Source organism: Ovis canadensis, chromosome 6 (genome assembly GCF_042477335.2).
Source record: "Ovis canadensis isolate MfBH-ARS-UI-01 breed Bighorn chromosome 6, ARS-UI_OviCan_v2, whole genome shotgun sequence".
NCBI lineage: Eukaryota > Metazoa > Chordata > Mammalia > Artiodactyla > Bovidae > Ovis > Ovis canadensis.
The window spans coordinates 62318368-62343100 of NC_091250.1; the positions used below are offsets into that span (position 1 = coordinate 62318368).

The 24733-nt window shown below is 34.6% G+C and overlaps 1 protein-coding gene across 5 annotated transcripts in view; it reads left to right on the plus strand.

Annotated features, from left to right (window-relative positions):
• The window catches only part of TBC1D19 (TBC1 domain family member 19), a 146893-nt gene that overhangs the window by 67306 nt on the left and 54854 nt on the right, over positions 1-24733 (plus strand). For all 5 annotated transcript variants that reach the window (XM_069593819.1, XM_069593822.1, XM_069593821.1 and 2 more), the window contains 5 exons: positions 1913-1985; positions 6943-6981; positions 8778-8890; positions 18136-18210; positions 21856-21918. In XM_069593819.1, coding sequence (XP_069449920.1) covers positions 1913-1985; positions 6943-6981; positions 8778-8890; positions 18136-18210; positions 21856-21918 — 363 coding nt within the window. The remainder of the gene's footprint in view (positions 1-1912; positions 1986-6942; positions 6982-8777; positions 8891-18135; positions 18211-21855; positions 21919-24733) is intronic.

A 24733-nucleotide genomic window follows, 5' to 3' on the forward strand; every position in this document is an offset into this window, starting at 1 on the left:
GAGTCTTATATGATCCTACAATAGATGGCCCTCAAACCTAGCTCACAGTGTTATGCAGACTCATGCGTATTAAAAAGGATTTTTTTGAGGTATAGTTGATGTACAATATTACATAAGTTTCAGGTATGCAACATATTGATTCACAATTTTTATTTTATTTATTTATTTTTTATTTTTGGTGGTTTATTTTATTTTATTTTTTATTTATTTTTTTAATTTTAAAATCTTTAATTCTTACATGCGTTCCCAAACATGAACCCCCTTCCCACCTCCCTCCCAAAGTGATATACTTCATTTATCGTTATAAAATATTGACTATATTCCCTGTGTTGTACAATATATTGTTGTAGCTTATTTACTTTATATGTAGTAGTTTGTATCTCTTAATCCTGTACCTCTATCTTGCCAAAAGGGAATTTCTTGAAACCAAAATGTATTAACTCTAAAAAGAAGTTGCAGACTAGTTCCTGTTCAGTCATGTACAGGCAGCAGGTTGGAACTAGAGCTCAGTAGAGTGGTTCACTATTTATTAACTCCTCTTTGTTACATGTCACTAAGCACTGTGCTAAGTACTGGAGGTGCAAATGTGTGTAAGAGATAGGACTGTCTTCCAAGAGCTTCAGGCTAGTGAGGAAATGGACAGTAAAAAGATAATTTCAATATGATATAATTATATGCTTTGATAGAGGTTGCAGAAAAGGTAATACATGTTCCTAAAGAAGAAAATCTGCGATTAGGGCCCAGGGCTTCCCTGGTGGCTCAGACAATAAAGAATCTGCCTGCAATGCAGGAGACCCGGGTTTAATCCCTGGGTCAGGAAGATCCCCTGGAGAAGGGAGTGGTTACCCACTCCAGTGTTCTTGCCTGGAGAATTCCATGGACAGAAGAGCCTGGCAGGCTATTGTCCATAGGGTCACAGAGTTAGACATGACTGAGTGACTAACACTTACACTACTGATACAGAATAAAAAATAGTCCAAAGCAGTAAAGTTTTATCTCTTTAGTTATTAAAAATTGGTAACATAAGTTGCAGTGCTTTTTTGAGATATAGATGAAAATCAAGTTTTTAGTTAAAAGATTGAAATATAATGACAGTTATTTAAAATCTATACAAAAATAAAATGTATGTGTTATGCTGAAGAACTGTTTTATGAGGGACACATCACTAATTTAAATAATCATAGATAATTATGAAGGGTTAAAACTAATTCCATTTTTAAAGAAGAAGGAAGTTTGGTTTTAGCAATTGGAATAGTAACAAAAGACTGAGGCAAGTATTGATAGAAATATTTAATTACTTAGGAAATAAAAATAATGTGAATACTGTGAGGTTCTTATGTGTTTTAAAAAAACAGACAAACAGGGTTACTTTCCTTAGACATTAGTAGATAAGTAGAGGAAGTCTGGAGAATAAATCTAATTTATTCTTATTTTAGCAGAGCACTTGATAGTCTAATTTTACTTAAAAATTAATTTAAGTTGTTTTGGATATTTGCCGTGTTTATTTGATTAAGAGCTGAGTGAAGTACAGTACCATACAAAGCACAGATATAGAATTATATTGGTAATTTTAGACAATGAATTTATAAAATAAAATTTATAAGTACTGCATGTGCTATTTGTATATGTATGTTTAAGGAAAGATTTGAATGTTATTAGTTCTTTACTCAAAAGAATAATTATTCTTTACTTTTACTGACTAGTTTGTTATCTAAAAAGGGAAAATTGTGGACTAAAGTATTACTATTTAAAGGTTCAATAATATCATTTTCTTTTTTAGATATTTGAATGAAGCAAAGATTTATTTTACATTGTGATTTTCATTTGAGTTGATGTCTAGGTGAAGATTATTTTTTAAATAACGTGTAGAAAAGTCTGAGATGTATGGTAATTCTGTGTGTTATTTTTTCAGAAAGAATTCTTTGTAGAACTTGGCTTAACTACAGGACAGCTGGGTATAGATGACTCGACACAAGTGCCTCCTGGTTAGTATTTCTCCCATATGGCACATAATAAATGAAAATGAGAGTTAGGTTAAGGTTTATCTTGTCATTTCCAAATTAATCCAGTAACTTTTTAATATCTGTCAACTAACTTGCTTTTTGTCTCTCCTTGGTTACTATTAATTATCGTATAGAATCTTGTATATTTATTAGCATTCAATTAGATATTGTCTTTTTATTTGAGGGTCTTTAAAACAATTTTGAAAATTTGTAAGACATACATAAGTCATTTTGTTGGCAAAATTTTTCATTGGCAGCACTCATATTTCCCTTTATTTGCTGTTACTATCTTTATTATTTTTCATATCACCAAGTTAAGTGAACACTGACATGCTATCTTGTATAAACAAACATAGGTTTTAAAATTGGTGTGATTTCATCTAGAACATTTCCCCAACATCTCTCTTCTTGTGCTTAAATGCCAATATTTTCATAAAAGACTGGATTAATATTTATTTTTTTAATTTAAATTTATTCATTTTAATTGGAGGCTAATTACTTCACAATATTGTATTGGTTTTGCCATACATCAACATGAATCCGCCACGGGTGTACACGTGTTCCCAATCCTGAACCCCCCTCCCACCTCCCTCCCCATACCATCCCTCTGGGTCATCCCAGTGCACCAGCCCCAAGCATCCTGTATCCTGCATTGAACCTGGACTGGCGATTCATTTCTTATATGACATTTTACATGTTTCAATGCCATTCTCCCAAGTCATCCCACCTTCTCCCTCTCCCACAGGGTCCAAAAGACTGTTCTATATATCTGTGTCTTAATCATAATAAACAGGAAGTAAAAATTGACTTAAAATATGGACGGTCTATATTGTTGTACTAATCATAATAGATAGGAGTCATGGAACTGTTCTTGTCTTTTCCTCTGCCACTGGCTGGTTTTGTGACTTGGAAAAGTCACTTTGTATTTTGAGACTTGTTTCTTCCACTGTAAGATAAGGAAGTTGGCCACTTATTATTGTTGCTAATAATAATAATAATAAACAATTATTGAGCATATACTATGTGTTATATGTATATGTTTTATATTAATATAAATTAATATAACATATTAATATATAACATAGCTATATATTATTATCATTTAAAAACCTTTGTTACTGTATAATACATATAGGAAAGTACATGTGTCCTAACAGAATGGCTCAATAAATTTTTATATTTGGACACTCCTATTAAATTACCACCCAGATCAATAAAATGAAGTCCTTTCCTACCGCCTTTCAATCTTGATCCCCTGTGTCAAAGATAAGCACTGTTTTTCCTATTCACGTTTCATCTCTTGCCTCCTCATTCTGTCTTTCCCCCTTCTGCCACTTCCATCCCCACTTCCACATACACACATATTCTCTGTGTCTAATCATATTTGAAAAACTGCTGCAAATTTTTCAAGTGTCTGGATTGACGACTCTGCCTCCTCTAAATCTACATCGTTATCATCATCACCATCCGTGTGTATAGGATTTCAGCGTATCTTCAAGTTCCTTTTTGGTAAGGGTTTCTCTATGCTCTTCTGTGTGGTCCTCAACATTGTCATCAGTCAGTTATGTCAGAGAAATCTTCCCTACCAAACTTTCCTTGAAACATTCAAAATATTCTTGATTTCCACATCAATATTGGGGAAGTCCCTGAGTCACTGATTGCTTCATTCCAGAATGGCCTCCAGCATGCATCAGGCTTTAGGGCATCTTCAGTCTCTGCATTGGGCAGACTTGCACCTGCAGTTGTGAAGCTCTTTCGTAAATCACTACTGAGGCTGCTGCTGCTCCTGCTACTGCAGGCAGTTAGCGTCAAGGACAGCGGGGAACCTTCTGCAAGTGAGGTGGACGTAAGTCACCTGGATGCCCTGCTGCCGCACTGACAGAGAGCTAGGAAACAGGAGCAGCCTTCCACATTCTCACTGGTGGAGCAGAGAGATTGGGGTTGGCCAGGAGCATTCTCAGCTAAGAGGAGGACCTTGAAATGGCAGCCCCTTCTCTTCATCCTTTTACTTCAGGAATGAAGCACTGGTGGAACCTCTCCAGGAACAAGATGGCCTTCACCCAAACCTTCTCACATTGCCAGAACATGGGCCAGCAATTTTTGTTTTAGTTCTTGTGGGCTTGGGGATTGCTTGCTCAGTAGATGAAGCCTGGCTCGATCACATGACCGCATAGCACCAGAATAAGGTGATCTTTCCAGGTCCTGAACCCTGGAGCTTGCTTTACATTCTTATGGAAATAGGTGTTATTGGGCATCTCCTTCCAGAACATGCCCACTTCATCACAACTGAAGATCTGCTCTGGAAGATGCCCTATCTCTTCTGTAAGTTTTTGAGCTCTTCTGGGAATGCTGAAGCTGTCTCTGCATCAGCCAGTACTGATTCTCCCGTGATCTCTAAGTTCTCGTGGTTGTAGCACTTCACAAAGCTAGCCAGCCATCCCTTGTGAGCTTCAGGCTCCATTCTCCTCAGCCCCTCATAGTGGTGCTCACAGGGGCTAAGTGCTTTTTCACACCTCATCTTGCTGTCAACAGGAATATGCTTCTGTGACACGTCCTCCAGCCACACAGTTAAAGCCTTTGCAAGCATTTTATCATGAACCAGAGACCATTTTTTCAATTGTAGGGGCAGCATTAATACTTCCACAAATTTCAACTTCTTTCTGCTTTATTTTGCAAATGCTTGGTTCATGTTTACCTTGTAAACAGCATGAATCCATGACACGGTGGGAGACTACAGCAGGGTATGCCAACATCAGTTCATTTACATGAATTCAAGTTTTGCTTTTTAAAACTTAGCACACAGCAAATCCAAGATTTGTTTTTTGGAATTTTCTAGAATTTTTTTTAGATATTTCGGTCTGAGGTTGGTTGAATCCACAGGTGTGGAACCCACAGATTTGGAGGGCTGATTGTATTACAATAGTGCTGCTGTGAATATTCTTGTGTAAGGTACATATTCAGTTCAGTTCAGTTCAGTCACTCAGTCGTGTCTGACTCTTTGCGACCCCATGAATTGCAGCACACCAGGCCTCCCTGTCCATCACCAACTCCCGGAGTTCACTCAAACTTATATCCATCGAGTCTGTGATGCCATCCAGCCATCTCATCGTCTGTCATCCACTTTTCCTCCTGCCCCCAAGCCCTCCTAGCATCAGAGTCTTTTCCAATGAATCAACTCTTTGCATGACGTGGCCAAAGTACTAGAGTTTCAGCTTTAGCATCATTCCTTCCAAAGAACACCCAGGGCTGATCTCCTTTAGAATGGACTGGTTGGCTCTCCTTGCAGTCCAAGGGACTCTCAAGAGTCTTCTCCAACACCACAGTTCAAAAGCATCAATTCTTCGGCACTCAGCTTTCTTCACAGTCCAACTCTCACATCCGTACATGACCACGGGAAAGACCATAGCCTTGACTAGACGGACCTTTGTTGGCAAAGTAATGTCTCTGCTTTTCAATATGCTATTTAGGTTGGTCATAACTTTCCTTCCAAGGAGTAAGCATCTTTTAATTTCATGGCTGCAGTCACCAACTGCAGTGACTTTGGAGCCCCAAAAAATAAAGTCTGATACTGTTTCCACTGTTTCCACATCTATTTCCCATGAAGTGATGGGACCAGATGCCATGATCTTCATTTTCTGAATGTTGAGCTTTAAGCCAACTTTTTCATTCTCCTCTTTCACTTTCATCAAGAGGCTTTTTAGTTCCTCTTCACTTTCTGCCATAAGGGTGGTGTCATCTGCATATCGGAGGTTATTGATATTTCTTCCGGCAATCTTGATTCCAGCTTGTGCTTCTTCCAGTCCAGCATTTCTCATGATGTACTCTGCATAGAAGTTAAATAAGCAGGGTGACAATATATAGCCTTGACGTACTCCTTTTCCTATTTGTCTGTTGTTCCATGTCCAGTTCTAACTGTTGCTTCCTGACCTGCATATATGGTACATATAGGCGCATATTAAGATTCATATGTGAGAGTAATGCTGCTAACTGTTGCAGGGTGTGCATACATTCAGTGTTCGTAGATGTTGCCAAATGGTTTTCCAAGGTGGTTGGACTGATTAACACTCCTACCACCTTTGTATGAGAAGCTCATTTGTTCTATTTCCTTTGCATTTAGCCATTGTGGTGGTTTTTATTTAATAATTATTTTAATTTCATTTTTCTGATGACTAACATGGATGAGCATTTTCTCATATGTTTATTGGTCCTTTGGATTACCTCTTTTGTAAAGAACCTGTTCACATCTTCTGCATATTTGTATTGGATAGTTGTCTTTTTTAAGTTGACTTACTGGGAGTGCTTTCTGTGTTCTAAGTACAAGACCTTTGCTGGATAGATATATATTGCAAATATATTCTCCCACTCTGTGACTCACCTTTTCACTCTCAATGATGTCTTTAATGAACAGAAGTTTCTTGAGTTGAATATGACCAAGTTTAGGAGGGTTTTTTTTTCTATTATGATTGGTACTTTAAAAACAAATGTTTGTTTTTCCCATATAAACTTTTAAAATGGCATTTTTATAGTGGGATTACCTATATAGTATTAATGCTCTTATTAGGTATGCTTTCATGCTAGTTTGGAGTGGAAGTAGGGGCTTGCAAATGAAGCTGTCAATAAGTTTTGTTTTTAGGGGGAAAAATCAAAGATGAATGGACAGAAACTTGTGTTATGAGAAGGTATTTTATACTATTTTAACAAAGGAAGTTAGTTTATCAATTTTTTCTTCTGATTAAATATACTTAATTTTCTTTTAATTTCTATAAACTTTAAACAACTTAGAAAAAAGACTTTTCTACATATATTCTCATAGTTTCCTGTAGAGCTATTCCAGCTTTGAATATAATTAGAAGCATCAACACTAGAAAAGTATACATAATATTATTCTAAATGTGACTGATTATATTTGTGTCTAAAAATGTTATTTTATCATTTTTAGAGCTTTTTGAAAATGAGCATGTACGTATTGGGCAAAAAGGTAAGCTTTTTTTAAAATTTTTAATTGGAAGATAATTGCTTTACAACGTGTTGGTTTCTGCTGCACAATAACATGAATCAGCTGTTTAGTACACATGTATCTCCTCCCTCTTGAGAAAATGATAAGCTTTTGATTAAACTTATTTTAATTTCTGAAAATGAGACAGTTTTAAGTAAATGTCTGCATCATATGCCCTCATCTGAAATTTAATCCCTGAAGAGCTGAAGACCTAAAAAGGAATCATAATTAACAATGTAGATAAAACAGTAGGAATCTTTATAAAGAGGGGAAATGCATCATTTTGGCATTATCAATAAATAGCACGTAAAGAAGTACGCAGATGATTCACTAAAAAGGAAAAGATAAATGCAGCCACACATTTCTCAAGGATATTAGCTTAATCCATTAAACAGTAGAATTTCATTTTAAAATGAGAGTCAGGTTCGCTCTTTGATGTGCCCACACCCTTCTCATTAATGTTAATAGGAATATGCTCCTGCATCAGGAGAAAGTGATGACTGCCACGCTTCCTGGTGACTGTTCACAGTGGTAGGACTTAATAACTGAGCAGCTGTCAGCATTCTGGAGAATAAATTTTCCCCATCTTTTGAAGTTTCTTTTCCTTGTTTATATAAATCCTGTTTAGTCTTTGAAATATAAAGTGCAGATAAGTCTTTGTGTCAGAATGAACCTTCTGACAGTTATATTATTATGGTCTAAACTCCCTAGTTCAGTTTTCAGAATCTAGAGGACTGTATTTATATGATTTGATATTTTCATTAAACACAATTGCAAGTTAAAGAATACGTTTCATCTTTTTATTTCACGTGGTCCCTTTGTTTCTTTTGGTCTTCTCATTTTCATTTAGTGTAAGGTTTTTTTCCTTTTTCTTTTAAGAATATAAGAAAACAGTACTGTTAGACAAGTATTAGCAGATGTCTAGTATTTCTTCTTTTGTTTTTACTTTTTTATATTTTGGCTTTGTTTGTTTTGGAAGGGGGCTTAATTCCTATAGTTAATATTTTCATTAAAATAAAGATTGAAACAAAAGGATAATATATTAATTTTGTGAACCTGACCACTTCTGAATAATTTGGGGCCTTAAAATGTTATTGCATCCTTTGTGTTTTCAGTTCTTAAAAAATTCCTCTTTTCTGTTCATTGTCCTGGAGAAGGAAATGGCAACCCGCTCTGGCACTCTTGCCTGGAAAATCCCATAGATGGAGAAGCCTGGTAGGCTACAGTCAATGGGGTCGCAAAGAGTCAGACATGACTGAGCAACTTCACTTCTTCACTTCTTCTGTTGATTTTGGCAGATAGTTAAAAGATAATCTAATAGAATGGATATCTACATTTGTAGAATTCTTAGTCATAATACTTCAGATAGCATACTACTTCCAAATACTAGAACATTCATGATTTAGTAGAATATGCTTAGGAAATTTAAATTTTCTGTAGATATGATTTGATGTGATCTTCAAATCCAAAATTTATTATATATATGCATCATTAGTTGCAGATCCATGAAACTATAGTTAAAGCACAGGAATTCAAGGTACTTACATTAAAAAAACTTTCAGGTAAGGTAGGAGGTGGAGGAGCCTAAGGCTGAAAACGTACAGGACTGTAAATAAGACCACATCAAAAATCAGAGAGTAAAAGAAGATTGCCAAGATATGTTTTAATTACGTAAGATACAAAGATGAAATGTTAGCTTCCTAAAAAAAATTGTAAAGATTTCAATGTATTTCTTACATTACACATTTGCTAATGAGATTCTAATATACTTTTAACAGTTCTAACAGAACAAGATAGTGCTGCTGCTCAACAGTATATCAGACAAGGAAGTCCCACAGCCCTGAGAGCTGAACTGTGGGCTCTCATTTTGAATATCTCCAGTCACCCTGAGGTAAGAAGAAGAGGAAGGATGAGCCAAATTTGATATTTATTCTTCAAAGACCCATGTTTCAAAACAGAAATATATTTTTTTAGTCTTATATGTATCCCCTTTTTAAATTTGCAAATTCACTGTAGTTTAGAGTTCTAAGATAAGATTAATGTATAATTTAATCACTATGTATTTAACATAGATGTTTTTATTAGTAGTAATTAATTGGATAGTGTGATACATAAGCAATAAGTGTAGGGTTGGCCAGAAAGTTCATTAAGGTTTTTCTGTAAGATCTTGTAGAAGAACCCAATGACCTTTTTGGCCAACTCCATAAAATTTTAATAAGTGGAGTCCACCAGTTTAGGTCAGTGAGGATGTGTGGTAGAATTGGGAATTAGAATAGGGTAAAATAAAGATAGACTCCTCAGTATATGTAAATGAGTAGTTTGTCCCTACAGTTACTTTGAAAATATGTACCATTTTTATAGCTCTAAAAATTGATATTTTATATGGGAATATTATTTTTCTAAGTATAAGAACATTTTATTTTAGGAAATAAAATGAAAATGAAGAGAAATCACTAACAGACAGGTAATAGATTCAATAAAGAAAAATATGTAACACATTCTTTTTGAAATATTTTAGAGAATTTTTTTTTTGCTTAAGCCCATTGATATACAAATCATTGATTTAAATATTTTAATAAATAGCAAACTAATAATTGCAGCCAACTAATAGTTAATTGCTGCTGCTGCTGCTAAGTCGCTTCAGTCGTGTCCGACTCTGTGTGACCTCATAGACGGCAGCCCACCAGGCTCCCCCGTCCCTGGGATTCTCCAGGCAAGAACACTGGAGTGGGTTGCCATTTCCTTCTCCAATGCATGAAAGTGAAAATTGAAAGTGAAGTCGCTCAGTCATGTCCGACTCTTAGCGACCCCATGGACTGCAGCCTTCCAGGCTCCTCCATCCATGGGATTTTCCGCTAGACAGTGGTTAAAAACACGGGTTTTCTTTGAAATCATATGACCTAGTTTCAACTCCTAGCTCCCCAACTTATTTGAAATAAGTTGCTGAATGAGATAAATTTCTTCAAGCTTCAATTTACCTATGCTTAAATATGGGTAATAATTTTTATATCATAGAGTGGTTGTGAGAATTAAATAAAATGTGAGTCTTTTATTAACACAGTACCTGATGTAACAGGCCACCACTGATGGTAGCAGTAATAATTATATATTGTATATAATTATAAATTAATCATAATTTGTAATATGTAATATATGCACATATATTGTAATTATATACATACCTAAGTATACACATATATTAAAATTACATATAATAGTAATAATTATTATTAATAAATTAATCATGATATTAATAATAATTTATAATAATGCTGTTTTTAAGAAAAGCAAGCACTAACATAAGTATTATAAAAGCTGTACCTCTGGCCTTTGCAATGTGTGTATGCGTGTATATGTGCATGCGTGTAGATGTGTTTTAAATCTCCCTCTGTAAACAGCACTATCAAAAATCACTTGCTTCCTTTTTGAAAGAATAAGCTTTGTGCTTTATTTTAGAGCAATTTTAAACCAAATGATACTGCTGATCTTTTGAGGTGACACTTTAAAAGTAACAGTTGGCAAAACAGTTTAGAGTGTACTTTAGGCCTTTTTTTAGTGCATCAGCTCTTGTAAAAGAGGTAGTAATTCTTGTTCTGATCTAACTGTGTAAATCAGAGTTAGATCACCTACTAACTTTGTCGACCAGCAGCTAAGTTAACAAGTCCTGTCTCTGCAGAGGAACTACTTCCATTTCAAAAATAGATTTAGAATTTTTCCAGAAGTATCATTATAGAATAAAAGCAGTAATCCCAAATAATGATTGTTACAATGTGCAACGGCTGCTTTTACACTTGCATTCTGGAGTTAATAATGATCTTGATTTTCTGTACTCAAAATGACAGATCTGTAAATAGAAATTAATATCAGAAAGGCAATCTTGATTTTATTGAATAAAATACTCTCTGTACTTTACACTTTTATATTCACTGTAAAAGTGTGACCTGCACACACTATAGCAACTCCAAAACAATTGTTGTAGGTGGTACATTAGAGGAGGGAGAGAGGGAGAATACTTCTTACAAAGAATTCTTTATCAGAATGTTTTGTTCAGTTACTTTTCAGTCACTTAAAATAAGGTACCTATGCAGATGTATCATAATTAAGGAGATACATGAATAGAATATTTCAAATTTCACACCCATAAACCTGTTTTAAAAATTTTACCTCCTTAGAAAGACTTGGCATTTAATACTTTGATTTCCTAGCAGTTAGTTTATAAAATACTTTTATTAGAACATTATTTAACTTTGATTTTTTTCTCTTTTTGAGAAAATATGTGATAAGCTTAAAAGCATTGTCTTTATATATTTTCTATAGATTTCTGGATCAAATATCCATATTTAGCAAACATGCATATTCAAATTTTTGCTTAATTTCAGTTTGCTAATTAAAAGAAGATAGAAAACTTTCTTTTACTTTGCTCTAAGTTCTTACTTACTGATAAAATAGTCAAGATGAGAATTAACATTTAAGATTTCCTTGAGTGATTTCACAGCAATGTTCTCCACAGCCTAACCTAAAGATCTCCAGCAATGCCTGATCATCCTAGACCTTTCTGGTCACACTTACCTAGTCTTCCCAGTGTCTGTTTCTGTCCTTCACTCCTCTCAACCACTTCTTTTCACAATCTTAGCCTAAGATATCGCTTTCTCTTAACCAGAGAAAACAAAGTCATCAGAAAGAACTTATCCAAATTCTTTCCATGAAACCTGTGAACTTTATTGTATCACCACCTGTTCTTGCCTCCTCTACTTTTATATCTAAATCTTGTGAAAGAAGATTCTATGCTGAATGCTCTTACTTTCTTAATCCCATAATCACTCAATCTACCTTATTCTGGTATCAGTTCAGTTCAGTCGCTCAGTCGTGTCCAACTCTTTGCCACCGCATGAATCGCAGCACGCCAGGCCTCCCTGTCCATCACCAACTCCCAGAGTTCACTCAGACTCACGTCCATCGAGTCCGTGATGCCATGCAGCCATCTCATCCTCTGTCGTCCCCGTCTGGTATACATTTTACCAAATGACGATAACTGTCCTAGCTAAAGATATCAAGAACAGTGGACGCATTTTAGTCTTTAAATTTTACTGCATTTGATACTGTTATCTACTCTGCCCTTGAAATATTCTTGGTCTTTAATTTAGTTCATCCTTTTTTTTAGTTATTTCCCTCTTTCGGTTTTTTTTTTTTTGTTTTTCAAGTCTGCATTTGGGTTCCTGTACAAACCTCAAGTGCTTGTGTTTTTCAGAATTCAGTTTTGATCTTCTTTTCATTCTGCACATTTTCCTTAGACTGATTGACCAATCATTTCTTTCTGTAATGGCTTCAACTGTTTTCAATCAATCATTGTCTTAAGTCTGAAACTTTTTATTTCCAGTTTCCTACAGAACTCTTAATACTTGCTCCAAAAGTATATCAGACTCATGATGTCTAAAAGAAAAGGCATAATCTTTACCTCAGTGCATTTATGGTCATCCAAGAAATGTTGAATTGTCTCTCTGCCATGCTGTTCTCTCCCTGAAAACAAAAAGTCTCAGACTTTTCTCTTGTTGGATATTCTGCCCTCCTTTCATGTGCAGCTTATTCCATCACCTTTCCTGAGAAACTGCCCTCACCTCTCCTCTACCTTGCCTTCTCCCGACTCCATCACTGCTACTGTTAGATACTTCCTTCTTTTTCCTCCTGCCATAACCAGGGCAGGAGCAAAGACCTCAAGGCAAAGAAACATATACCGCACTTCTTACTTGATTTGTCTGCCTCCCTTTCTAGATTGGGGCTTCCTTGGTGGCTCAGATGGTAAAGAATCTTCCTGCAGTGTGGGAGACCCAAGTTCAGTCCTTCTGCAGGAAGATCCCATGGAGAAGGAAATAGCAACCCTCTCCAGTATTTTTGCCTGGAGACTTCCATGGCCAGAGAAGCCTGGCAGGCTACAGTCCATGGAATCACAGAGAGTCAGACACAACTGAGCAACTAATAAGTTCACTTTCTTTCTAGATTGAGTACCTGGGGACAGGAATTGTTTTCTTCTTCATCATCTTAATGTCAGTATCTTGTACAGTATCTAAAAATGATAGGCTCATCTAAATGGTTACTGAATAATTAAGTATAAAATTTTAGGACTCTTTGTGAGTTCTTTGATATTTTAAGTGTATATTTTCTTCTTCTCTTTAGTTAAATGGATAGTCTAAGTCTGAATAAAATACCAAATAGATACATACAGTAAAATTATTCTCTGATGCTAAAAATTTGGGCTACTTTGCTTTTCAAAGACTGCTTTTATAATCATGATTTATTGCTCTTATCCGGAGAGATGATGTGGGGTGGGAGGTGGGAGGGGGGTTCATGTTTGGGAGCTTATGTGCACCCGTGGTGGATTCATGTCAATGTAGGCCAAAACCAATACGTATTGTAAAGTAAAATAAAGTAAAAATAAAAATTAAAAAATAAAAAATAAATAAAAATAAATAAATAAATAAACTTTAAAAAATGTAAAGGTTTAATCTTAAATGTTATAAAAAATATGTAAATCAAACATATCTAATAATAATAATACAAAATAGCATTTTAAATAGCCAAGATATAACAACAGATATGGGATTGTTCTTAATTTGCAAAGAATTACTATAAATCACACTTGTTCTCTGATCTTCAGAGCCTGTTTAGTACATCACAGAAGAGTTTTTGGGCAGCTAGGCCCCGAGGTGAGTAGAAGAAAAACAAAATATGAAAATCCTTTGGGAATTCCCAGAAAGGTTCAGGAAGAAATGACTAGGAAGAATCACGGTTGTGAATAAATTGAAATATGGAGCCAAAAAAAAAAAAAATGTCTATTTGCCAGAGCTTATACAAAGTTCTCTTTAAATATTCTATTATTGGTGATTGTTTTATTTTATAAATTGTTTTCTTATAATGTCTTTGTCTGCTTTTAGGGTAATGGGATGAATTAAAAGGTACTCCCTCTGCTTCTGTCCTATGAAGGAGACTGTAGAAGACTGGCAGAATCTCTCCCTTAAATGCTTGGTAGAATTCACCAGTGAGCCACTCTGGGCTTTGTACTGTCTGTTTTGGAAGGTTGTTAATTATTAAATGAGTTACTTTAACAAATCTAGGCCTATGCATATTGTTTCTTCTTGTGTGAATTTCAGCAAATTATGAGCAAAATCTTATTCAAGTAATTGATCCATTTCATCTAGGTTATCAAGTCTGTGGGCAGGGAACTATTCCTAGTATTCCTTTATTATCCTTTTAATGTTCAAAGGATCTTTCACTTCTGATTTGGGTAATTTGTGTCCTTTCTCTTTTTTTCTTAATTAGCCTAGCCAGAGGCTCATCAGTGTTCTTGATCTTTTCAGTGAACCAACTTTTGGTTCCAGTGATATTTTTCTATTGATACCTGTTTTCAATTTTATTTCTTTTTGCTCTATTCTTATCATTTCTCCTCCTCTGCTTACTTTCAGTTTAATTTGCTCTTCTTTTCCTAATTTCCTAAGGTAGAAACTTAGTTTATTTTAGGTCTTTCTTGTTTGCTAATATATGCCTGCATTTAATTCTATAAATTCCATCTAAGCATTGCTTTTACTGCATTCCCCAAATTTTGATGTTACCTTTTCATTTAGTTCAAAATACTTTAAAATTTTTCTTGAAATTTCTTCTTTGACCCATGTGTATGTTGTTTAATCTCCATGTATTTGGGTATTTTCCAGTTATCTTTCTGTTATTGGTTTCTAGTTTAATTCCACTGAGGGTCTAAGAGCAGACACTGTAGGATTTCTATTCTTTTAAATTTGTTAAAGCTATGTTTTATGACCAGAATGTGCTCTGTCTTGGTGAATGTTCCATGTGAGCTTGAGAATCATGTGTGTTTTGCTGTTGTTGGATGAAGTAGCGTATAGGTGTCCATCATATCCAGTTTATTGGTGGTGGTGTTGAGTTCAACTTGGACCTTATGGATTTTCTGCCTACTAAATCTATTTCTGATAGAGAAATGTTGAAGTTTTATTTCAGTTGGAAACGCATGGTTTATTTTATAAATGATGCTGATAACCATCCTTCTGAAAGAAAACAATCAGGGTTTTGGCTTACAAAATATAAAAATAAATTCCAGATAGGTTATAAACATGTAAATTAAAAATACCAATTTTAGGAAAATATTTACGTAAATATGTGGCGTAGGAGAGCCTTGTCTAAGGCAAGCAAGAAAGAGAAATTTGTCAATGTATACTGTAAACAAAAACAACACATTAATTTGAAGAAAAAGTATTTGTAACACAAATGACAAATGTTAATCATCAGTATAGATAAAGAATCTGACAAATTAATGAAATAAATGTAATCTAACAGAAAAATATGTAAACCATGGAAGTGAAAGTTCAAATGGCCAATAAGCATATGAAAGAAAGTCAACTTTATTAGTATTTAAGAAAGTCTATATTAATATAACAATAAGATAAGCATAATTTTTACCCATGGAAAAGTTAAAATGGTGAAAGTCACTCAGTAAAGGCATATGTGCATGAGGATATTTATTGTAGTATTTGTAGTAACAAACAACTAGAAAAAACCTTGAGTAGCCATCTATAGGGAAATGGTTAAATAAATCATGACATATCTATAGTACAGTCTTAAAAATATTAAAGTTTATGTGTTGATAGTTATTTAAAAAAGAGAGATGACCATGATACATCACTAGAAACTGAAAAATAAGTATAGTATGATTCCATTTTATGTTAACAAACAACAGCTAAAACCCTTCAGTATGATTATATATGTATATAAGCATGGAGAAAAGTATGGAAGGATATAAGTTACAAATAATGTTATTAATACAAATATAAATACCATTAGATTCTTCAGCATGGTGGGAGGGAAGAAAAAAAGAGTGTTAATTTTCTTTATCCAGCTCTGGATTGTTTCAGTTATTTTACTGGTCATATATCAGTTTGTAATTTTAAACCTTTTATTTTTAAAAAGCGACATAACTCTAAACAGCTTTTCTGCTGCGTTCACTAGAAAACACTATATTATGCTCTTTGTCAGCTGTCAGGATTGGTGTTTGAGTTCGGTGCTGTTCCTACCTTTAAAAATGTTCTTTTATTCTAGCTAGAGAAGTAGATTTAATAAATATAACAGAAGGTAAATAAAATAGTAAAATAATTTTTCTTTAGGTAAGAAATCAAAACATGAATGAGAACAAAATAAGGCCTTTTAATTAAAATTAAAATGACTAAAAATAGCCAGCAAGTCCCCAGATTATTTTTATGTGATGAGCATCTTGACTCAAACCAGAGAACTGTGTATCAGGCATTTTTTAAGATAAAGGAATTGTATTTCAGGAAACACAGGTTTGGACACCACGCTGCCATGCCTGCTGCATGCATCAGATATTCTTGTTTGTCCCGGGTGATCCTGCCCCACAGCTCTTACTTGTCTGAGGCACTGTCTTCAGAAAAACTCACACAGACTGCGGTGTACTGAGGGAGCCAAGCAGTATTTGGATAGGGGTGGAAACCAGGGCTAGAGTCCCCGAGGGATGGATGGAGGGATTCGGAGAAACGCAGGGATCAGCTTAAGTAGTCAGGTATTTCCATCTCTCTTTAACGCAGCTACTACCCACTTAATCTTGACCTTTTTCAATCTTTATTATGAACACCTAACCAACTATTAGCCTGTCCCTTAACTGGATTGCATCTGACATCCTTCCTCCCCGTTTCTCTTCCTCTGTCTTTTCTTCTTTTTCCTTCCCCCCTTTTCTCTCCTTCCTGTCCTTCCTCTCTTATTCTCATTTCTTATTCTCTATTTAATGGCTTCCCTTGTGGTAAGGAATCTGCCTGCAATGCAGGGAGACCTGGGTTTGATCCCTGGGTTGGGACGATCCCCTGGAGAAGGGAAAGGCTACCCACTCCAGTATTCTGGCCTGAAGAGTTCCGTGGACTGTGTATAGTCCGTGGGGTCGCCAAGAGTCGGACACGACTGAGCAACTTTCACTTCACTTTCAGCCTGTTATCACTGTTTAGAGTTAATTGGATTGTCTAATATCATGATACCATATTATTTTTTAACTGATTTTTTTTTGCTAAAATTTTACTAAATTCTTTATAATTAAAAAAATTTATTTAATATTGGAATATTGTTCATTAACAATGTAGTGTTAGTTTCAGATGTACAAAGTAATTCACTTATGCATCATATACATGTATCTATTCATTTTCAAATTCTTTTCCCACTTAGATTATTATAGAATATTGAGCAGAGTTCCTGGTGCTATAGTTAAATTTTTATTTAATTTTTAAAAGCCTTGACTCATATTTAAAGTACACTACTGATTCTATTGATCAATGTCATTAAAAGTCCTGAACCCTTATCATTGTCCATTAGCCAGATGAGATGAGAATGTTTGACATTATCTCTTAAAAACTTACATACTTTTCCAACCTGTGCTTAAATCACATACAAGTTAGCTATATAGCATTCTGTATAGTTACAACCATTATATTTTGAACTAAAAATGAATAATTAAAGAAATCTTTTTCAAAAAAAATCCTGATTTTTTTTCATATGCTATATGATAGCTTTTACTACCAGGGATAATTTAGTATGCTTAATTTTTTTTATAATAATTTAGATATTAGAAAGGCAGTATAGAGTAGTCACTCTGGGTTTTTATATAGGTTCTAGGGGTTTCTTGGAATCAAATTTTACTACCTTTGTGGCCTTGATCAGAAAGTTAACTTCTTTCTCTGGGCCTCAATTTCTCAAATGTAAATGGGAATAATAATCATTGAACAAGTTTATTTTGTTGATATGAGATTAAACAGATTAACATGTATATTGGGTAAAACAGTTCCTAATAATTACTTAATATATACTACATTTGCTATTAAAGTTAAATTACAGTTAAATCAATTTAGCAAGCATTGATTAAATACCTACCAGGTACCAGATTTTATCTTAAGGGATGGGATTAAGTCTGTTTATTGATCATCAGCTATTAGCCAGGCCTGGAGACTCTAGTAATGAATAAAATAAAGCCCTTATTCTTTTAGTGTGTATAATACTATTAATGATCATTATTTATTAAAGTTTGAGGCTGACTCTATAAATGATTGACTTTTAATGTTTTTGTTTTTCTTAATCTAGGATATTTTATATTATGAGCAGCTTAAGACAAATGTGATACAACATGACCTTTTGGTGGACAGTCTAATTTATAAAGTAAGTAAAGCTATGTTTTTCCATTTCATTAACATTAAGCAGTTATCAAGAGTCTTCTTCATGTAGGTACTGCACTATCTATGATGATACATGTTAACCTTGAAAAATAATTTTAAATGATCATTATACTTAGGACGATAAGATTGACCTTCAAAATCTGCAGTTTCTATTCAATGTTATCTTTCACTTTGCAGCTGTCTTCACAATCCTTTCTTGACCCTCCCATTTATTGATTAAGTGAATGATATTTTTTGTCCTTATAAATTCCAATTTTCCACTCAAACTATACAGAAAATCTACTAAAAGAAAAAAAATCAGATTATGGATTTCTTTATCTTATTTATCTCACAATTCTTTAGGGGCTGCTTGTTTATTTTATTATATTGAAGTCACAGCTTATTTTTAATTTTTGATTTCTAGACATAGAGTTAAACACATCTCAAGTTTTACGATAGGGATTCAATGAGTTTTTGTTTCTAGGCATCTGTTATTGAGAGTTGAAATGCAGATGCTAAAAGCATGGTATAGGGTTTATTCTGGATTCATAACTGGGTTGTTTAAAAGACTTGGATTTTAGATTTAGAACTTGTAAGATAGAGGAGAAAGGGCATATTATTCCAGACCTCAGAAACAGGGGAAAGAAGAACCAAAGATTTGTCTGGGTAGAACATAACAGAAGTTAATTAAAACAGTGACTGCTAGCATTTAATGATTGCTTACTGTGTGTCATGCAATGCTCCAGACTCTTTACATAGATTGGCATCTGATCCTGACAGCTACCCTAGGGGAGTAGATACTGGCATTTGGGCTATAAATGATAATTCTTTTTTTTTTTTCCTGAAAAAAAAAAGTTGCATTCTACAAGATCATGCATTAAAAATAGTAAGGCTTATAGGAAAAATAGGGTTGGGGTAGCTTTTGAAACTTTATAGCCAAAGTGCTAACAGAAACAATCATTGGGAGATGAACTGGACAGCTCAGGCATGCTGCTCCTGCAGGAATTATTAAAAATGTACAGAAATAACAAAGTGTTTAAGTGCTAAAATAATTCAGTTGCACAGAGCCACTGGGGCTGCTGTTCAGGTGGGCACAAGAGGAAGTGCAGCAGTTAAGAGATATGCAAGGCTGGGGGTGTGCCTCTCTAGAGACAGGGACCCCATGCAATCATTCATTTTCCATTCTCTTGAAATTTCCATTCTCTTGGAAACAGGCAAAGGGCTCATGCCTGCAGAAGGCTTTGCCCTTTCCTGCTAAAGGATATAATTCTACTTCTGCTGTTCTGACTTCTCTTTTTAAAAGAAAATTGCATCTGAACCAACACAATTCTCATTTTATACTGACATCACTTCCTTACTCACCAGCCACATATTGATACATGTATTATAGCAAAGTAGGAAGTATTAATACTATTACTTTACTGTCTTACAGATGAGGGAACTAAGGTAGACAAAGAGTAAAGAAGTCTGTTTAAATTTGTGTATTAAGTAGTAAAGCCAAGATTTGAATCTAGGTAATCTGATTTCACAACCTGTACCTTTAACCACTATGCTCTACAGGGAGGAGGATGAGGGGAGTTAAGAGGATGCAGTCTTTTGATGAAAAGTCTTGACTCTTTTGAAAACCTCTTGAAGTTTTTACATAGATTTGGATCACAGGTACTGCTATCGACTTTGAGATCAAATGGCTGTACGCGGGGGATTATTTTAGCAACAGCTTAAGAGAGAAGAATTGATGCTTTTGAACTGTGGTGTTGGAGAAGACTTGAGAGTCCCTTGGACTGCAAGGAGATCCAACCAGTCCATTCTAAAGGAGATCAGCCCTGGGTGTTCTCTGGAAGGAATGATGCTAAAGCTGAAACTCCAGTACTTTGGCCACCTCATGTGAAGAGTTGACTCATTGGAAAAGACTCTGATGCTGGGAGGGATTGGGGGCAGGAGGAGAAGGGGACGACAGAGGATGAGATGGCTGGATGGCATCACGGACTCAATGGACGTGAGTTTGAATGAACTCCGGGAGTTGGTGATGGACAGGGAGGCCTGGCGTGCTGCGATTCATGGGGTCGCAAAGAGTCGGACACGACTTGGCAACTGAACTGAACTGAACTGAAGAGATATTTTGGGCTTTAAGACTTTTAATCTCCTCTCTGTTCAAATGAGAGAAGACTCACAAGAGAAGTTCAAAAAATCCAAGAGTGCTAGCATGAGTTCCCTTTGCTGCCAACATGAATTTCAGTTAGAATCAGTAAAGCAAATCTGTCATGAGAAAGAGGTAAACAGCTTGTGTCTGAACAGCTGAATGTAAGTTTTGGTGGAATCAGTCCTGACGATCCACAGCATGAGTATTTACTTGTGTTAGTTAAACTCTGCTGATCTTACTGGAACAACTCCAAATATTATTAAAGTCAGCCCTTAAGGGAATGAGCATTAAAAAAAGAATCATTTGAAGTTTCATTACAAATACCTTTGGCAAAGATTCTTTTTTAATTTAACTGAAAATTAGAATTATTTTAATGGTTAAAGAAATGAAGGAAACAAGGCAATGCTTAAGCACAGAACATCATCAAACCCTCCCTAAGCTAAAATATCTAATGATTCTCTCTGGATTGTATTTTTTTCTCACAAACTTGTCTTGAATCCACACCATCTACAATTTTCTACTGCTTACTGTGATCTGACAGTTCATATCAGTGTTTCTTAACCTTTTCTTCATAAAAGAGAAAATTTTCTCTAATATAAAAATTAAATACCAAAGAATAAGATTCTGTTGAATAGAACAAGCTTTGGAGGTCCGTAAGCCATTGTACTATGTAAAAACTTTTGATCCCCAGGAATGAAGCCCCCTTAGAGGCAACATCATCATCCTTGAGATTGCGTGATCTATACTTCTGCCCATGTTGTGACTTAGACTGACTCCTTTCTTTTCTCTTAATCTGTGTCTTCCAGTTTTTCTAGGCTCGGCACATATTCACTATCTCCAGGGTCATCCACAAGTCATTTTATCCTCCTCTAATTGCTGCTTTGATCAATAGCCCAATTGAATTTTGTAGGTTGGGCAATATTTTCATAGATTTCTGTAATATTTCTTTGGGATGTGTAACCAGTATTTCTCATTCTCCAATATTTCTACCATGTATGTTTTCTTGCTGGTGATATTGAAGATAAATTTTGTCTTGTTTGCTAACAAGTGATGACTTGCACATGAATAATTACAAAAACATCAAAGATTTTTGGTATTTTGATGGAATGGCATGAATTTTGAACAATGGAGGACCAGATTGAACAGTAATTTGAGGCCAGATTTTTACGGCTGCTTTTGGACATTGTGATTGCAAATGCTTTTCTAATTTTAAGATACCTAAATATTGGATTCAAAGGAGATAAAATTGAAATAAATAAGAAGAAATTACTAATGTAACCCAAATAAGTATAAACAATCTGAAGTCAAGTAATGTGTCATATGTATCAGTCAAGTAACTTCATAAATTTATTTCTGATAAACCCAGTGATAAAATCTAATTGAGAAGTTTATAATCATATGTGAAGTAATAAAATCATTTCAGTATTATTTCTGTATGTTACATTGTGTCTTAGTACTATAAACATACTCATTTAAGTTCTTCTCAGTGCTCTCTACTTTTAATTATAGGATGTGAAATTGACAGCAAGCAATGATGATTATTATTTTGTATTTGAAGATTATTTATATCAGGTAAGTTGAAAAATCAAAATATATAATGTTCTTGTTTTAAATTCTCTAACTCAGGCTACTGTAGAAAATATCTCTGTTGTTAACTGAATCCTCCTAAAATCCACACCATATTTCTTTTTTATCAAATTCAATTTTCCAAATTTGGGATCAGGTTAACTTTTGTTCTTACAAGGGACTAGGTGGGAGGATAAGAGCTTCATCTCTCTTCCAACCAGGAGAGGTATAGGCACAGATTCATAAATTGAGTGTCTTACTTCATATTTCAGCTGTCCCAAGATGTTTAGAGAAAGCATTTTTACATGATACTTTTGTATTAAGGGTCTTGAGTAAATAATTAAGTGCTTTGAAATCAGCTTGAAGAGTTGTGAATACTCTTTGATCACATCATATGCTGATACTGTGGATGTGTGGATTTACCTAGGTCTTTCTCATATCTGATAAAAAAGAAACAACATAGAAACATCACAATTAGGAAATATGTGATTTATGTAGAATTGCTTAAATGATATTCTTTTTTTAAAGATCACACACACATAGATAGATATAAGATAGATAGATAGATAATATGATTTTGAGTGAATGTCAATATGTGTCATGGAAAAAACATCTAGATTCCACATGGCAGTTTCTGCTTGACTAAATGTAAATCAGCCCCAGATGTCGAATTAGCAGGTCTCTGATGGTAATAGTGGTTGTAGTTGTGTATCTGTTTAAGAAAAGAGTCAAATAAGAATCTCTCTAGAAGGTTTAATTAATCGTATATTCCAAGAACTAAAGTCCAAAAGATTTTATAAAATTTATTTATAAAATTAAAATTTGAAATAACCTTGGAAAGAATTTTAAGGGAATTTCCATGATTTCAAATATGCCGTTAATTTTTAAAATTTTAAAAACACTTAAGACTTAAAATCCCATTCTTTAACATATTGTTATTAATTAAAATTTGGGCAATATAAAAACCTTAAAGTTTATTTACTTATGTAGCAAATATGTAGTCTGATACCTATTTTTTGGTACTCAGTCAAATTTTGAATGTACAATAAAGTTAAAGCTTCATTTATATAGTAATTTTTGTTTTTGAACTGAAATACTGAGTAGAAATGATCGCTTTTGGTATTGTAGCATAAAGAGGTCCACAGAGCCATCCCTATTAGAAAAATCAAAACCAGTGAAAATTATTTAAAAAGCAAAAACAACAACAACAACAACATTTAAAGTATCTGGAAACTGTCTTTCAAGATTAAACGTCAAGTCAGCAAATAAAAACATTTATTCAGGAAAAGTGACTAAGTCTCAAATCAGTCTGTAGCACTTGAGCCATGATGCACTCTCTCCCTCATAGCCCCAGATCATCATGATGGAAGCTTCAATTCAACTGAGTGTGGCTAGGAAGATGGGGTTCCTTTTTCAAACAATTTCTAGTCAAAGACTGCAGTATCTCTACAGAAGGCTCTGTGCTGTGCTTAGTCGCTCAGTCGTGTCTGATCCTCTGCAACCCCATGACTATAGCCTGGCTTCTCTGGCCATGGGGATTCTCCAGGCAAGAATACTGGAGTGGGTTGCCATGCCCTCCTTCAGGGGAGCTTCCCAACCCAGAGATCGAACCCAGGTCTGCTGCATTGCGGGTGGATTCTTTATCATCTGAGCCACCAGGGAAGCCCATAAAAGGTTCAGGTAACCAGTATTTCTCATTCTCCTCAGCTCTGTGTTGTAGATGCAAAATTTCAGAAGTCAGGGGCTTCCTGCCTCCACTCAGAGGGTAGCCCTCTGTCAAGAGCAGGTTTAAGTAACCTCTAAGACTTGATTTCTATAGTGGCTGTACCAACTTGCATTCCTACGAGCAGTGCACTAGGGCTCATTTTTCTCTGTACCCTCACCAACACTTGTCTTTTTTTTTTTTTTTTATGTTAGCCATTTTAACAGGTATGAGGTGATAACATTCTGGTTTTGATTTGCATTTCCCTGATGATTAGTAATGTTGCATACCTTTTCATGTACCTGTTGGCCATTTGTATGTCTTGTTTGGAAAACTTCTAATAATTTCCTTTGCCCACTTTTTAATTGGGTTGTTTGTTTTTTGATATTGAATTGTCAAATTCTTTTTTTTTTTTTTTTTTTTTTGGTTTTTTTTTTTTTTTTTTTATTTTTTTTTTATTTTTTAAATTTTAAAATCTTTAATTCTTACATGCATTCCCAAACATGAATTGTCAAATTCTTAATAAATTTTGGCTGTTATCCTCATATCAGACATAATACTTGCAAATATTTTCTCCCTTCCTGTAGGTTGCCTTTTCATTTTGTTTTTAGTTTCTTTTGCTTTATAATGGTTTTTAGTTTGATATAGTTTCACTTATCTATTTTTGCTTTTTAGCTTGTGTTTCACTATCATAAAAGGAAATTACCATGAAGACGTAAGTCAGGGAGCTTTTTTCTATGATTTCTTCTAGGAATTTTATGTCTAGGAATTTAGGTCTTATGTTTAAAGTCTTAAGTCCATTTCAAGTTCATTTTTGTGAGTGGTATAAGGTACAAGTCTAATTTCATCCTTCTGCATGTGGTTATCTGGTTTTCCCAACCCTATTTATTGAAGATACTGTCTTTTCTCCACTGAATATTCTTGGCTCCCTTGTTAAATATTAGTTAACTGTTTATGTGTGGTTTGTTTCTGGGCTCTCAATTCTGTTCCATTGGTTCCTGTGTCTACTTTTATGCCAGTGCTTTGCTCTGATTACTATAACTGTGTAGCATAGCTTGAAATCGGGAAGTATGATGCTTTGTTATTCTTCCTTGAGATTGCTTTGTCTACACAGTTTCT